Raw genomic sequence first — 16,807 nt, 5'->3', positions numbered from 1 at the left:
ACCTGGACCGCGTAGCAGTATTGGAAAAGAAAAACTTGGTTTATGACGCTGCATTGGGCATTCGTGAATTCTTTCCTGTGAGCATTTTCGCGCTTGGCAAGTCGGGCCGAACGATCATACTCCGTGTCTCTGTCTGCATCTGCCATCTTTGTGCTAGTTTTACCGTAGCAAGCGACAAAAATCCCATCGGATAGGCACCTCGTTAAACCACACAATTAGGCACAGCAGTCCCTGGGGTACCTTGGCAAGGTATACTATAATGGTAGGCGTAAAAATCCATCCCCCGGTACACTGTCCGCTGGTGTGGATTTTGTGAGCTTTGCCGACTCTGGTTATAATTTCGAACAAAAGAATAATTTAGGTATTTGGTGATTCCCGCGAACAGTTAACTTAAGAAAGGCCCACGCTCACACCTGCGGTGACAAGGGATGGTTTTTCTGCCAGCATCCGTGGTATGTTCTTAATGGCTGTGTTCTAAAGTCAGAAATAGTGGGAAAAGACTAATTTGGTGAAGGCTGAACCGAACAGTTGGGACACCTGTCGTGGTCATCTCATGTTGAGTCATCTGACCCCGACCAGTCAACTGTACTCCGCACTTACTTGATGTGCAAAATACTTTGTGGTAATATCGGCTTGATAAAAAGAAACAGAAAAGAAAAAGCCCTCAGGGGGAGGCCCTCGAGCTCAACTGGAGCTCCTGGGATTGGCCGGCGACTCCCCCCCCCCCCCCCCCCCCCCCGCCTGCAAATACATGGGTGACTGGGCTATGCAACCCTCCTCAGTTGCTTGTTACCGCCCTAATGCGTTCAGATACCGAAGGGGTCCGGCTAGTTGGAGGCGGGTCGATTGGTCGGCCCCCCGCTCGCTCGCCCACTGGCACGTATCAGCGCCCTGTCTACGGCGTTGCCGCTTTCCCGAAGGCTTTGCGCCGTACGACACTGATGCCTTCTTTTTTTTATTTCTGGAGAAGGTGAGGGGATCGGGTGGGGTGTCCCTTGCCCTCCCCTCGCCTCGTGGACTTGCCTGTTTGTCATTGGGGGGGTTTTGTTAGCTAGTGCTAGTTGTAGTCTATGATTTAGGTTGGGCAGCTTGGATCGGTATTAAAAAGAGATCCCGTCTCCCACCTTTCCCGGTTGCGACCTGGTTTGGTGTTGTGGTCATCTGTTTGTATGTGATTCTGTCGCTGGACAGCCTGTGTGTCGTTTCCTTCTACGGAGCAGCGACGACAAACCCGTTATCTTGCGACGACCTGAAGCTCCCCTCACTTTTCACCACAACATGGAAGACACTGAGAAACCCAGCACTGAGCACGCCGGTACGGTGAGGAGGACCGACGAAGCTGACCTCCCACCATGGCACGGAATGTCGGCTGGGCGGTACCTGGCGACGCGAGTGTCGAGTCTCAAGCCGCCAATGGAGTCGGCACCAAATCCTTTGAAGCTGCTGTTGATGTTGGACAAGCACTGCTGGGCGTTTTTCATGGTTGCCTTTCTTGCATGGGTAAGTCCCCTTTTCCCCTTTTCATCTGATGGAACAGATGAGTGTTACCTCGGCGAGGGGAATTACCAACAGAACGACTGATTTTCTTTTACGTCTGATAGACTTGGGACGCATTTGACTTCTTTACCGTCTCCTTGACCGTGTCGGACCTGGCAAAAGACTTTGGCCGCACAAACACTGACATTACGTGGGGAATCACCTTGGTGTTGATGTTCCGATCTGTCGGTTCCATTACCTTTGGAATCGCTTCGGACCGCTATGGCCGTAAATGGCCGTTTATTGTCAACAACTTGTTGTTTATTGTCCTCGAACTTGTAAGTTATTTTTTGTCTTTTACATTCACAATCGCCAAGCAATATTTCATATTGTACGGTAGCGTCGTCTTGGCACATCGGTGTTGGGTCCTTACCGACTTGGCATATGCAACCCTACGCGACTTGCCTGGGCTTGGCCTCGATTGCAGTAGATGCAATTGTGGGCAATGTCTTGGCGATCGATCACATTCACAAACGAGGTTCGTTGGGAATCCAGGTTGCTGACACTAGACAACGCAAATTCAGGGCACAGGATTCTGCAACACATACAGCCAGTTCCTGGCCTGCCGCGCCCTTTTCGGCATTGCCATGGGTGGTCTGTATGGCAATGCCGCAGCCACGGCGCTTGAAGATCTTCCAGAAGAGGCCAGGGGTCTGATGAGTGGTCTTTTGCAGCAAGGGGTAAGTCGTTACCATGTGCCAACCACCGCCACTTATCACCTGCCCGGTCCGAAACATTTGCAAGGGCCGTTTCACTGACATCATGCCGAAATGAACAGTATGCTTTTGGATACCTTCTAGCAACCGCCTTTGCCCGCGCCCTCGTCAACACCACGCCGTACGGCTGGCGCCCACTCTTTTGGTTCGGCGCATGCCCGCCAGCCATCTTCATCGCATTCCGTCTGCTGCTGCCCGAGACTCGCATGTACCAGCAGCAGGCTGAGATGCGGCAGGCCGCCGCGGCCAGCGGCACCTCGGTGTCCAAGACGTTTGTGGCCGAGGGCAAGGTCGCGCTGCGCCGCCACTGGATGATTCTGCTGTACCTGGTCCTCCTCATGGCCGGCTTCAACTTCATGTCGCACGGCAGCCAGGACTTGTACCCGACCATGCTTTCGAACCAGTTTGGTTTCGGGCCGAACGACGTCACCATCACGCAGATCGTGGCCAACCTCGGCGCCATCCTCGGCGGCACCACGGTCGGATATTGTAGTCAGATCTTCGGCCGTCGGTTGAGCATTATCGTCATGTGCATCGTCGGTGGCGCGCTGCTGTACCCGTACACGTTTGTCGACACGCGTGCCGTTGCGGCGGCCGCCTTCTTTGAGCAGTTTTGCGTCCAGGGTGCATGGGGTGTCATCCCGATTCACCTCATGGAGCTGTCTCCTGGCGCGTTTAGAACGTTCGTGGTCGGTACGTCTTACCAGCTCGGCAACCTGGTGTCGTCTGCGAGCTCCACCATCGAGTCGAGCATCGGCGAGCGATTCCCGTTACCGGCCAATCCGGGGAGCACCGAGAATCGGTTCGAGTACGGCAAGGTCGTCTGCATCTTCATGGGGTGCGTGTACATTTACACCATAATCTTGACTCTGATCGGACCTGAGCACCTCAAGCGCAAGTTCGATGTCGACCATGATGAGGATGCCAAGGAGGTCATGGCAGAGACGGGCGTCGTGGTCGGCGAGGGTACGGCGGCGAGCCACGTCGGGGGAGCAAAGGGGAAGGGAGAGATTGTCTAGAGATCCTAGACGAATGTTCCGAGTTATCTACATGGCAGTTTTGTTAGCAGCATTAGCGCAGTGCAAAAAATAATTTAGCAATTGAGCGATATCGATATCGATGCGTGGTGTTTGTGTTTGTCTGATTGACTCAAGACTGTCTTTTTTGCGCCCAACTCAACCCCAGACCATAAACGCACGGACAACCAAGTCTCCTAATGCGGGGTAAAAAACCATTCAAACCCCTGGCGCTCGGACGTTAAGGGCGCTAACTGGCTCCAGCTTCAGTTCGGTCAGTGCATCTTACTATGTAGAAATCACTCAATCAAATCGATTCGCTGCAATCAGACAACGGTTTCTCCAACGTTATCGACGTCATTAAGTTCAACCCCTGCTCAGGCTACTGGGATCAATGGGTTTGATTCCCTGCTTTGAAGCTTGAGCTGTTCCAAGAAAAGCTTCGTCGGATGCGTCCGCTCCATGGGCGATAAACTCCCTCAACCATGACAATCTAGACTCTTCTTCTGCTCCCAAGTTTTTGTTCGTCTTGCCGACTGCTTGAGTTCCTATCCTCTCAGCCAGTCGAGGTCTAATTTCAGACCTGCCTGAGCGTCACACAATTGCCAAGATGCCTCGTCGCAACAGGTCTTGGGCAACTGTTCTCGGATTGAACAAAAGCCCCGGCAGCCACCATCACGACAATTGGTGGCACGAGCGCCGTCACTGTATGTTTGATATATCCGCATAGGTATGGGCTTGACGCGATATCGTTGAGCGATCGTTAACAACTGCAGTGCTACCTCGCTACCATGACCGCATCATCGAGTCGTCCATTCCCCCAATTGAGGTCACCAAGGTCGCTGTCCGCCTGCGCCGTCTGATCGAGGAGTGTGTTCCCTGTGAGCTCGAAGAAAATCTCATCACCAAGCCGCACAGCAAAGTCATCACCAACAAGGTCATCAAGGCTGCCAAACAGGCTGGTGGCTCTGAATATGGAGCCTGTGTCGTCTTTTGCTTGCTTGTTTGCAAGAGGTGGTTCTCGCATCAATCCTCGGTAGAGCTTTGGGATGCCGACCTGCACTTGGTCAGAGGCGTCGCATGTGAGGTTATAGCGAAGGCTATGTAAGTTTCGGTCCAAATCACGTGAAAGGAGTCTCAACCGGCTAACCCACCCCAAGAATCGAGCAAGAAGAAGACACAGAGTATCTCCAGCACAAGGTGCTGCTCAAGCGGTACTCAATTACCATCAATGGAGAGGACATGCCGGCGGCCAACGTCATTGAGCGCGCCGTCGACCTACATGCCCTTCGGGTCATTGGCTCCTCGGGCTATCAGAAATGCATCAGTCATCTCTGGCGCGGCTGGCTCGTCCAGGACGAGGACGATCCCTCCAACTTTGTCGACTATCATGATAAGGCAAACACAAGCTTCCTCGTGCACATGGATCCCGATCGTATGCGCGCCCCAATCTATCAGAATGCAGCCCAGCTCGTGATTTCCTTCATCTATTTGGGTCTGTACACGGGTGCCATCAGCACGGTGAACCGTACCGGCGAACTTGATATCGTCGAGGGTCTCATGTACCTTTTTACTGTCGGTTTCATTTGCGACGAGATCACCAAGGTCTGGAAGGCGGGCTACCGCATCTTGGGGTTCTGGAACGCTCTGAACAGCGTTCTCTATGGGTTGTTGATGATCAGCCTGGGCATTCGTTTCTTCGCTTTTAGCAAGCCTTTCAACGGCCCAGCCCAGGACGAAGATGGCAAGACCGATCGCGAGCAGCTCAACGAGCTTAGCTACAACTTCTTGGCGGTCAGCGCGCCTCTCTTCTGGATCAGGCTGTTGCTATACCTCGACACGTTCCGCTTCTTCGGCGCCATGCTAGTCGTTCTTAAGGTCATGATGAAGGAGTCGATCATTTTCTTTGCCTTGCTTACCATCATCATCATTGGCTTCTTCCAGAGTTTCATCGGCCTCGACTATGCAGACGACCACGCCCTCAGCGACACGGGTTTCATCATCCAGTCCATGGCCAACGCGCTCATGCAGAGCCCCGACTTTAGCGGCTTTGAAAAGTTCAGCCATCCATTCGGCATAATACTCTACTACTTCTTCACCTTTATCGTCATGGTCATCTTGCTCAACGTGCTTATTGCGCTGTACAACTCTGCCTACGAGGACATCTACGACAATGCCGACGACGAGTTCCTAGCCCTGTTTGCGCAAAAGACAATGCAATTCGTGCGCGCGCCCGACGAGAACGTGTACATCGCGCCGCTCAACCTGATCGAGGTGTTTCTGGTCGCACTGCCGTTCGAGTGGTGGATGGAGAAGCGCATGTACGAGCGGCTCAACGACATCGTCATGGCAGTGCTGTATTCGCCACTCCTGCTCTTCACGGCCATGTTTGAAATGAGGGCCGCCGGCGAGATCAGGGCCAACCGGTCGCGCGGCGAAGAGGACGACGACGTGCAGGAGGAGTGGGAGCAGATGGAGGACGAGATCGATTTTGAGAGCGATGGATGGAACAAGACTGTCAGTCTGGCCAAGGCCAACGTCGAGGAGGAGCCGGCTGTTTTGGAGGTGCAACAGCTACGGGAAGAGGTCAAGGAGCTCAAGGCGATGCTTATCGAGCTTGGACGGGCTGTAGGGGCTACGAAGTTGGGCGGCAGCAATACCACTGGGAAAGCCAACGGTGCAGATGAGGAGTAGTATCATAAGACGGCGGTATCTTCGTGCTGCACGGCGACATGAGTTGGATCTTGGCCTTTTGCTTTTGTGTGCCAAAGCAGACGTGATTACCCTCAAGCAGGTTGTCAACACTAATGAGATCCTATCAACGAACAAACAATCTACGCTCAATAATCCAAGTCAAGTTTGTCGTGGGCGAATGCGGCAGTGCACATTGTATAGGTAGGGAGGGGGCTGTACCTCCTCCAAGCTGCAGCCACCCACACCCGCGTCGCGCCAAGTCGAATGGATGGATGCACGAAATACTATGCAATACTCCCTCCCTCTGAATGAGTGTGCATGTTGATCGGTACTTGACCTTAGCCTGTAAACAGAGGCGAATTGTAAAGGCACATTTCGTACCTCCCATGCTTCCCAAACGAGGCATCATCAAGAGTACTTGAACTAACCCCGTAACCACGTACAAATTGCCTTGTCCAGCAGCAATCCCCTCTCTATGAAGCCCCGTCATCACCTTGGCATGCATGTCCATACAGGCGGAGTACTGTATAGCCGGTAGGTACTAGCTAGGCAGCCGCAGCTGCGCCACCACGATACAACTCTGTGCGGCCAGGGCTATCCAATAGTTGTGACACGGGCGAGGGGAAATGACCGATCAGGGCTACCTTAATAATTGACCAATACTCCCCCAACTTCCGATTCTATCTGCTAATGTCTTGTCCACATCAACTGACTGTTTCCCGAGGCTCTTTTATTTATCCCATCAAGTTTTAGCATCTCGGCCGGGCAAAATGAGTACTGCTGTCGAACAGCACGATCCGCACCCAGACTATGGGTGTGGTGTGATTGCAACGACATCAGCAGAGCCGGTTCTCAATCGTTCTGAACATGATGCGGCGAAATACCTGACATCGACACCGCCTCGTATAATCGGGGAACTTGTCCGCCTCCCTCCTCGTGGTGATCAACTTCGAACCCGGCCGGTAGAAACTGCCAGGCCTGCGGAAGAGAATGCCAAACCTGAAGATGGATACACGCCAGTAGAGTCAAGATGGGAAAGCGCAGGGTCAAGCCACGGGGCGCGACCGTCGTTGCCAATAACGACGAGCGCCGATCTGTGGCCCCGTCCGCCATGGCCTTCTCCGCTGCGGACAAGAAGGTACAGACCTAAGACGCTGTCGGGATGTATGAATTGCAAGTAAGAACTCGCCATTCTCCTCCTCGATACACAAGAACATCGAACAAGTCTCCCTCAGAGCTCACCGCTACCTCTTCAAAGGCTGATTGTCACCATTCCATACACCAGGCTAAGACGAATCAAATGCGATGAGAAGCGTCCAGAATGCACCCAGTGCACCAGGTCCAAGAAGACGTGCGTTGGCTACCCTCCACCGCCACACTGTGACCGTCCGTTCGAGGAGGTTCCGGTCGCTCCTCGGCCAGACGAGATACGGCCACCAAAAGAAGAGCAGCCTCTCGCCCTCCCAAGCTACGTCTCGAAAGAGGGGCACGGGAAGATCATGGCGGAGAAGTACGACTTTGATGAGGACTTGGACATTGTAGATCCCGAAGGTCATGAAGCCCTCCATAAGGGATTACGACACCGCATACTCCGGAGTTCGGAGCTTGCAATCGGAATGGAAAGCCTCCAGCACCTTCCCTTAGGCCCAGCGGTTGAAGCTTCGGAACCGGGCAGGTGGTCTCCATATGTCAAAAACCCCATCCGCAACACTGAGAGCGGCTATTCCCGAGCACTGGAGAACTCGGCCAACATGGAGTGCATTCTTCAGCAGTTTGACTATCTTCGGGACCATGGATTTGAGTCTGACTTTCTGAGTATTCTGGTTGCCCGCCCAGGCGCCGTGGTTGAGATAGTCCCAATCTATCGAGCATCGCTTGTGGACATCATCGATGCCATCAAACCCCTGAAGCAGCTTATGGAGGCACCCTACGAGCATCTCAATAGCATGGCCAAAATTCATTTTGGTCGCCTGCAAAGCATCTTGCAGAGGGCCCTGGACAGAATAAGCGCGAAGCTCGGCAGTGCTTTTGAGAACCGTTCCCAGTTGCATCCGGAATGGCCCTCTCACCTTGCAACCATGGCCGACTGTCAGTGGCTCGTTAGGATACTGGATCTGGCCCTCGTATCCTATTCTGGGTCGCATGCCATCCGCTTTGATGAGGAATTAATTACAGAAGTATTAACGGATGTAAAAATGTCGCCGGGAATAATCGAGGTACCAGCTTCGGACATGTATTGCAGTGCTCAACTCTCTCTACAACGACTAGCTTGCCTTGACGGGCTTCTGGACCGCCAAGTATGGGTTCTGAGCAGCAAACTCGACCCCTGCGAGGCTAACAGGGCGCTTTCAGTACTGACCACAATTTCCTTGTTTGCCGACTTGTGGGGACCAGTCTATACTGTCAGACATCCGGATGATACCGGCAAGATCCTGCAACACAATGCCGGCAAAGGTGTCATCCGACGCCAGGACAACGACAAGGTACCCGCTCAAATGGCCAGGCGCCTCCTGGAGTATGATGAAGCAGTCGTGCCTTGTCATTGGGAGTCGGCGCCGAAGCACTTCCTGAGCCGCTGTGTCGGTGGCGTTCGGAGGCTATTGAAGCCTCCAAAGTCCTTTCTCCGAGATGGCGATCTGCTCCTCATTGGCGCTGCAGAACCGGCCCCAGAGGCCAAATCTGGACTACACCCAAACAAAGGATGTCAATACACCTCAGACGCCTTCTTTGCGGATTCAAATGACATGCTAGGGGTGCCCGGGACTAGACCAGCCAAATGGGTCAAGGATGGACTTGAGGTTGGAGCTGGCCTTGAGTTGTCCATGTTGAGTTTCTCCGTCACTGGCAAGGCCAAGAAGATACCAGGTACAACCCTAAAACAGCGAATTCTCACCAGATGGACCCAAGCCCCAGCTCGAGCGAACCCATGGATACTTAATCATTTGCTAGCCGTGGAGGTCAGCCAATGCACAGGAAATGCCAGGAGGATTGCCCTGCGGGACCTCTTATTCCGAGACGAGCTGAAGGAGTACCTTGACGTCCAGATGCCATCATGGGCCAGTACTGACTGGGGTACAGCATTGCTCCAAGCGATTCAAAGCAGTGATGCAGAGGAACTCCTAAGGTTTTGGAAAACCCATCAGTATTCTCGCGAGAATGTAGGCCAGCTGATCGCTAGCATACTGGAGCTTTTAGATGACACCGGCAACGATGGGACATCATTCCGGGCCGCGTTGGTACACCAGAACATGGAGCACCTGATCAAGCTCCCACTGGATAAGAACAGCTGGGCGAGTGTCCTCGGGGATTCTGACATTTCGGCGACATATGCTCTCGTCACAAAAGTTTGTCTGTCTCCGAAATATGACCTAAATGGGCAAAACAGCTATACCAGATGCAGCCAGGATGACACGGGTTCAAATAAGGCGTACACTTGCCTGCAAACAAGGCTTGTGCTGCCAAACGATGTCAAGAAACACATTAGAATCCGGGGTGATCGGGAAGAGAATGCATACAGCTTGACAGAGAATGTACTGATGAAAGCATCTGACCTTCGCTCGACAGCTGAAAGCTTGTTGAGAAAGGTGACAGGGTTTTCGATGTATTCCGAGGCGAAAGACAGCATGGATCACAACGCGGTGGAAGTGACACTGAAGTCACGACGATGTAGCTATGGCGGCATGTCAAAGCCGAGAACCAAGGTTCCATGCCAGCAACTTGGGTTGTCTGCCATTGACGCGACTTGCCGGATTAGCACGAACGAGCAGCCCACAAGCATACTCTTGCCCGGTTCGAGCCCCCAGGAGTCCAAGAGATCCAGGATGACTCTGCAACAGAGGCAGTCGTGGGCATTTCCGACCATTACCGACAGCAATTGTACCGGTGATCGGAGGCCTCCGATGCTGCCATCACATCCAGTTGCCCACGTACTCAACACTCCTACAACAATCGAAGGAACCAGAGTCAATTTGACGGCATGGGTGCCGGCAAAGGAAGTGGTGGAGATTATGGCTGGGGACAGTTCGCAGCGGCATTAAGCAGTGTGATCGATGACGGAGTGTAAGAAGTCGAGCCTCCATACAAGTTTGGAGTCGGCTCAATTATGCTTTTGCTGGAAAATGTTGCAGATTTGGGGCGGCAGGATGGGTGAGTTCCAGCCTCAATAGCCTTGCAAAACGGCTAGTCTAGGATATTCCGGGGCGACGGTGCTTGGAGGCATCAGCATAAAGAATATGAACATTTTATTTGCGTAGAATATGATGATTGTGCTGGGCCAGTCAAGCTGGACCAGGTCTTTACTCTGTCCGGATCTCTGGCCTTGTTTATAGATAAGTACCTAGGTACCTACCTACCTTTGGAAGGAGAGAATCTTTGTCTTTTTCTAATTGGTCTCTTGCCTTCAATCTGCCAATTGGATGATGCTTTCCTTCATACAGCCCAAAAAAAATCATTGCGCACCGCAACTGCCGCAAAAAGCACAGATCAAGGGACCTGCAGTTTTCCTCCGCACAAGACCCACTTGGGGGTGCCGTTGGACGCATTGGCAAAATTGATGGGACGAGTTTGGTTCCTGAGAAACCGTTCCTCTCTTGTCATTCGTACTCCTCAACTGCGAATTGAAGCGGAGGACTCCAGAAACTCCGATATCGGGAATCGAACCCGAGTCGCCGCGGTGAAAACGCGGTATGCTAACCCCTACACCATACCGGATTGGATTGTGTTGTGGGTGCCTTCTCCGTCGCTTATAGCCATGATGTTGCCGCTAAGCTCCACTCCATGCCATAACGCACATACCCATGGAGCGACATTCTCAGGGCAGGCCACGGTGGGTTCCATACTGCCGGGAACTTCCCTGGTCCCAATTCCAGAGACTGCGCTTGTTTGGTAGCTTGGGATCCATCCAGTGGTTCTTTCTTCGTCTCCATTTCATCCTACTGTACTTGTGTTTGACATCCATCCGTATCAGCAGCACAAAATTGGATATCCAGCAACGAACAATACCAAGTTCATCCGACTAGGCGAGAAATCCAAAAGTTAATTCGGTACCTAGCCAGCGTCCGTGGACTGGCAAGAAAAAAAAAAAAAAAGACATACATAAGCTGAAGGACACACTACGGCAAGTCAATCGCCTCAAACCGTTTACGCCCTTAATGCGGGCGTAGATTCGATGCATGCATGGATGGATTGGTTGCTCAAGATGGTCAGGCCCGCCAAAAAAACAGCCAACCAAACCATGGCCGCCCGGCCGGCCGAGCCGACGCCAATCAGCCCAGCATGATACAGAGGCAACCACGAGCCTGGCCATTAACGGGTGACGAGAGCATTTTTTAGCCTATCGAGTGCGTCCGCCCTGAATTTGGGGTCCCGTCCCAGGCAGAAAGCTGCCCGCCACATCATGCCTTTGCCTCGATTGCCTACCGTTTGCTTCATGTTGTATGCGGCTTTTGTGAGCGAAAATAAAGACACAAAGAGACACTCAGTCTCCGATGTTACCACCTATTATTCCATGGACTCCTGCGATTGGGGGTTCACTTTTCTTTTGTCTGTTCCAACCAACATCAACTAGTCCCAAATCTCATCCTGCAACATGCACAAGGTGCATTAGTCTAGGACTCCAGGATCGACTACCCCAAATGTTGACAAACATCAATCAATCCAAACAAAATACCTTGTCGTGCTTGACTGCCTAGGTACCGACATACTGGCAAATGGCGGCGCGGATCAAGATGTTTGCTGCAGGCGTACGGCAGAAATCCATGTTTGCGACGGCCGGCACACACGGGGAGCGGAGCCTAGGTTGATTGGATGTCTTCTCTCACTGGTTGCAAACAAGAAAGAGGTACGTAAGGTGCCTACCTTACTGTACTGTGCTCGAGGTTACACGACAGAATGATTGAGTGCGTGGGTGTAGCTGCCGATTGAAAATACATGCATGCACCATCCCAAGGTGACCTTGGAGGATGTTCGTGCAGCCGCTGTTGCCTTGGGTGGCCAAAAAGAGTCACAAAATCCGTCAGTCCTGAACATTTCCTCTTTTTCTTTTTTTTTCTTCTTCTTTTCCTGTGGTCGTTCGTTTGCGTCCATTTTCGCAACTTGGCTTCGCGAACAACACGCCAAGAATCAATCACCCCTCGCTTTCCTTACATGGTTGCTTTTTCATTCTGCTCTATTTTGACTTGCATTCATAAACAACATCCATCCCAGTCAGCCTCCATTGCATGCTGTCTAGAACTGGGTCTGAAACTAGGGCTAGCCTTATTCGATATTGACTTGGTCCGCGGCAGATGGCAACGTCATTTGTCATAAGCTACCGTTCTCAAATACCACCGTAAATAGCACTGGTGGCCCTCTCGCATCAGCCATTGGAACCTATTTGGACTTCTAGATGCCTAGAAATAGTCATTCATTGGAGAAACCGTCGCACGCAAGGCCCCTGACCCAGGTGTGATTGGCCGAGACCTGACGTGCGAGCCGTTCAGTCAGCCGCCCGTCTTATCAGCCCGTCTCTGTACCAGACACTGCTTACCTACTTCTACTACCCACCGACCTTGCTTGGTTGGCCATCAAATTTCAGCTCCCCGTCTCCCCCAACCTAGCTCCCCGCCATCGGCCTGGAGTTCCCCTCAAATAACAATCTCGCCATCATCCTCCAGTCTTCTGCTCATCTTCAGATCCTTGGAGTTCCCCTCCAGAATCGCAAGTTGAGCTCTGTTTGTCCAACCAAGATACTCGCATCCCATTTTTCGGCTCTTCTGATCCGCCAAAATGGACACTGCGCAGAACGTAGGCCACCAACAAGCTGTGAGCTGCCACTCAGATGCGCTCAACGGTATCTTGTCAGCCGCCGTTAATAGCGCCGATGCCAAGATGCTTCCTACCCCAGAAACCGCTTCTGGCTCCAAGCCGCGCACGTCCGAAGGGACTGCTGAGAAGGATCTCAAAGGCGAACCCAATGGAAAGAAGAACGGAGAATCCAAGTCAAGCAAGTCGGTAAAGGCGGGCAAAGTGCCTGCTAGGACCACAGAGTCGTCGCCCCTCGAATCCGACTCTGAGGATGATGGCGATTCTGATGATTCCGCTTCGTCTTCGTCCTCGTCCTCATCTTCATCTTCATCATCTTCGTCTAGCGATTCTGAATCAGACTATGCGTCTCGTAAGAGGAAGAAACGCAGCGGGACCAAGAAGCGGCGCGACAACCACAAGTCCAAAAAGAAGTCGGCGGGCGGTAACAGGCTCACAAGATTCCTTGGGAGTAAGACAGCCACAGGTTCAGATTCCGGTTCCGACTCAGAATCCGACTCAGACTGCGACGACGACAGTTTGTCCGATATTGACGGTGCCACTAGGGGACTTGGCCCGCGAGAGGAGATCGCCAGGCTTTCGGCTCATGTTCAACAGTTGCAGGTGCAACAACAATTTCAGATGCAACAACAAATGCAGCAACGGAGTGCCGCGATCACCCAAAGCACTCCCTACCCCAGTGGCGTTGTCTATCCTAATGGAATGAACTATGCGGCGACCTATCCTAGCCAACCGCCTCTTCCGCCTGTTCAAAGCCGCATCATAGACCCGGGCACCCGCGGACAGCAAGGTATGCCCCTCCGGCCGAACGGTTCAGGGCGCTGGCGGCCACCACCAGGTCGTCCCGGCCGAGGCGACCAATTTTCCGTGGGGCATGGAGGTCCAGGTCACATGTTTCCACCGGTTAGCAATAATCACAAGCAGAAGCAGAAACACCGGCGCAACAAAGGCCGACCAGAGTTCAAGCGCGTGGATCACGTATGGGACAATAATCTTCACTCATACAAGCTCCAGGATACAGCTGAAGTATCGCCAGACACGCAGTACGACGAGTACATCTTTCACGTCCGTCGCTCTTTTGACTGGGAGGGCAAGTACAAAAACACGCATGTGGATATCAAGAGCAAACTTCTCCGAGAGTGTTTGCAGGAAGTCATGGGCAACATCAAGGGCGTGAGTCTGGTTGAAGAGACCCCGAAATTGGACCCCAACATGCTTTTCCTGTAAGTCTTGTTGATTCGGGGTGACCTATTATTCGATTTTACGCTCTCAGGCGCGATCAAGACCAGGAAATCTGGCGTTACTGACTTTCTCGTGTATAGTTATTTCGATGACCTCAAACGGCACCTCAAGCATCTCAGAAAGGCAAAGCCAGCCAAGTCGACCAAACGCGGCCGTAAGAAAGAACAACGTCGCATTGATGAGAAGAAGTCTCATCTCAAGGTGCTCATCAAATACATCAACAAAGATTATGCGGCAATCAAGAGCAGGTGGGTTCCCTGCACTGATAAGTATCATTGCTGTGGCGACGCGATACTAACATTGCTGTGGCGTATAGTCTCGATCCTATGCTCGAGAATGGGCTCATCACCTTCGACCTCTTCTGGGCACTATGGAAGCCCGGTACGCTGGCCTTTACTACAACCTATGGTAGTCCCGATGAACCCCGAGTGTTCAAGGTCGAGTCGGCCGAGAAGCATTTTGGAATCATGAAAGGCGCTTCGTACCTCATTGACGGCAGGGTATTTATTTATTCTCCTTTTCTCCGGTTGCCGCTGTCTGGGTTCACTCTAATCCATGCATCTCAACAGTATTTCGAATACGATGGCAAACAGTTTGGGTTCGGCACTCAGTTCGAGGAGGTCCCCGAGTTTCGCGGTGCGCGAAAGATCACCAGTCTTTCGGTGTATCCCTTGAGCTTCCACAAGACAGAAGAGCAGGTCAGAAAAGACCTCATTGAGAGGGGTAAAAAGTTTGTCTCCCTCGCAGGCGTTAACTACCGAGCGCATCACGGAATGGCATATTACAAGAAGAAGCGGTCCATCGTCAAGGTCAACATCAATGGCCGCATCATGATTGATCCCAGCATTCATCGTCGCATCAACCCCAACTACCCCATATCTCATATCCGGCCCAAGGACCACGATATCATTTCGGACCAGGAAGACAATGACGCCGACGATGCGGATGAGGCCTCGAACTCGGACGGTGTCAGGGGCCAGCGGATGAAGTTTGTCACCAAAGCCGTCAAAGATCAAAATGGCAAGATTCAACTCGTCCGCATGCCAAGGTTCATGGCCGAGCGCAACCAGGGCAAGGAGAAGCTGGATCAGGTGCAGGAAAAGGGCGAGGATGATGCAGCTAACAAGGCAGAAAATGCCGAGGGCAGCGATGAGGATGCAAGCAAGGAGGAGGCCGACGCCAAAAAGGTTCCCGAGTTCAGCGACGAGGATTATCTCACCGCATCCCCTGTCGTTCTTGGATTTGCCTTTGCCGAGAAGCTGTGGTTGGAGTTTACAGTCTCTGGCGTCAAAGACATTCAGTGGAACGAGACGGCGTACGAGTCTTTGGTGCTGGAGGCCAAGACCAAGGACATTGTGAAGGTGAGCAAATTTGACTCGTCGTGTCTTTTCCTTGCCGAGATTTGGGGTGTGCGCTAACATTCTTTTTTTTTCGGAACAGGCTCTCGTAGAGTCACACAAGTACCACGCCGCCGAAAGTATCGACGATGTCATTCAGGGCAAGGGCAAGGGCTTGGTCGCCGTGCTACATGGCCCGCCGGGTACAGGCAAGACGTTGACGGCCGAGGGCATCAGCGAGCTACTCAAATGTCCGCTATATATGGTATCGGCAGGAGAGCTAGGCACCGATTCGCGTTACCTCGAGGCAGAGCTGCAAAAGATACTCGACATCTGCCACGCGTGGGGCGCAATCTTGCTCCTGGACGAGGCCGACGTCTTCCTGGAGAAGCGTAACATTGCGGATATCCACCGCAATGCTTTAGTCAGCATCTTCCTGCGCCAGCTGGAATATTTCCAGGGCATTCTATTCCTCACGACAAACCGCGTTGAGGTAAGTTTTGATGACTTGGTCAACGTGTCTTGTCGACTTTGCGGCTGTCCTTTATCCTATATGTATTGAAAATAAGGGCTAACAACGTTGTCACTCTCGGCAGACATTCGACGACGCATTCCAATCCCGTATCCATATTGCACTCCGATACGACAGACTAACGCAGCAGGCCAAAAAGGCCATCTTCAAGCTTTTCATCGAGCGGGTGCGGGTGATGGAGAAGGCGGAACTGATGCCCTTCAACGAGTCCGATTTCGACTCGCTGGCACGGCATGACCTCAATGGACGACAGATCAAGAACACGGTGGGTACGGCGCAGGCCCTGGCCGTCAACCGAGGGGAGCCTCTCTCCATGTCGCACATAAAGCAGGTGCTGGACGTTCACATGTCTTTTGATCGCGACTTGAAGGGGGGAACTGGATACCAGGATGCCATGAGGAGCTACTTTTAAATATTCACGAGATGACGGAGCTTGCTTTGGTGGATGGAACAGTGCAGGTGAGAGTGGGGTTGGGCATTGTCTTTGGGGCATTCGAGTTTTTTTTTCGTCAAGTTTGTACGAGGATAGCGGTTCGGGTTATTGCTACTCGGTTTTTTATGGAATGTTTTGTACCAGCGAGCGCTATTGGTATTGGAATCTGCAGGCTTGTCAATCTAGATATTCATTAGTAACCTTGAGCATCGTATCGCGTAGAGAGGAAGTGCACGTGTGGACGGAATGATGCTGTGTGGATGTTCCCCTAACCCTGGACGCAATTTAGACTTTTTTTTTCGTCCTTCTCAAATCCGGACTTTTGCCATCTTCCAACCTGCCTCTGCAATTTGCATTACAGACCCTACATCAGCTCGCATATGGCATCTTTGTTTGGTAGGTCCTCACGATGTTACAGCGTCACGGACAGAGCATGGCTGGCCGATGGGGAAACCACTTCCCACGTGTAAACACGATGCACGTGCATGATTCAACCAACT

At 52.4% G+C, this 16,807-nt stretch overlaps 4 protein-coding genes and 1 non-coding gene across 5 annotated transcripts; 4 read left to right on the top strand and 1 right to left on the bottom strand.

Moving 5' to 3' along the window:
* The first annotated feature begins 1,065 nt into the window (after positions 1-1,065).
* MGG_09827 (sugar transporter) lies at positions 1,066-3,360 on the top strand. The gene is made up of 4 exons (XM_003720365.1): positions 1,066-1,500; positions 1,602-1,814; positions 2,061-2,216; positions 2,315-3,360. The coding sequence occupies exons 1-4, from the start codon at positions 1,279-1,281 to the stop codon at positions 3,269-3,271; spliced, it is 1,548 nt and encodes a 515-aa protein (XP_003720413.1). The 5' UTR covers positions 1,066-1,278; the 3' UTR covers positions 3,272-3,360.
* Positions 3,361-3,570: 210 nt separating this feature from the next.
* Positions 3,571-6,275, top strand: MGG_09828 (potassium ion channel Yvc1). Its single transcript, XM_003720364.1, has 3 exons — positions 3,571-3,975; positions 4,045-4,372; positions 4,429-6,275. The coding sequence occupies exons 1-3, from the start codon at positions 3,879-3,881 to the stop codon at positions 5,960-5,962; spliced, it is 1,959 nt and encodes a 652-aa protein (XP_003720412.1). The 5' UTR covers positions 3,571-3,878; the 3' UTR covers positions 5,963-6,275.
* A 395-nt stretch (positions 6,276-6,670) lies between these two features.
* MGG_09829 (uncharacterized protein) lies at positions 6,671-10,360 on the top strand. The gene is made up of 2 exons (XM_003720363.1): positions 6,671-7,139; positions 7,248-10,360. Exons 1-2 carry the CDS (start codon positions 6,733-6,735, stop codon positions 9,997-9,999), a joined length of 3,159 nt encoding a protein of 1,052 aa, XP_003720411.1. The 5' UTR covers positions 6,671-6,732; the 3' UTR covers positions 10,000-10,360.
* A 240-nt stretch (positions 10,361-10,600) lies between these two features.
* On the bottom strand, positions 10,601-10,672 carry MGG_20287. The gene has a single exon. It is a non-coding gene; the product is annotated as a tRNA-Glu (tRNA).
* Positions 10,673-11,367: 695 nt separating this feature from the next.
* Positions 11,368-16,508, top strand: MGG_09830 (AAA family ATPase). The gene is made up of 6 exons (XM_003720362.1): positions 11,368-13,986; positions 14,086-14,253; positions 14,322-14,505; positions 14,575-15,366; positions 15,446-15,835; positions 15,939-16,508. Exons 1-6 carry the CDS (start codon positions 12,728-12,730, stop codon positions 16,284-16,286), a joined length of 3,141 nt encoding a protein of 1,046 aa, XP_003720410.1. The 5' UTR covers positions 11,368-12,727; the 3' UTR covers positions 16,287-16,508.
* The last annotated feature ends 299 nt before the right edge of the window (positions 16,509-16,807 follow it).

Source organism: Pyricularia oryzae, chromosome 6 (genome assembly GCF_000002495.2).
Source record: "Pyricularia oryzae 70-15 chromosome 6, whole genome shotgun sequence".
NCBI classification, from domain to species: domain Eukaryota; kingdom Fungi; phylum Ascomycota; class Sordariomycetes; order Magnaporthales; family Pyriculariaceae; genus Pyricularia; species Pyricularia oryzae.
Note: the sequence above shows the minus strand (reverse complement) of the source record. Positions and strands in the feature narration are given on the sequence as shown.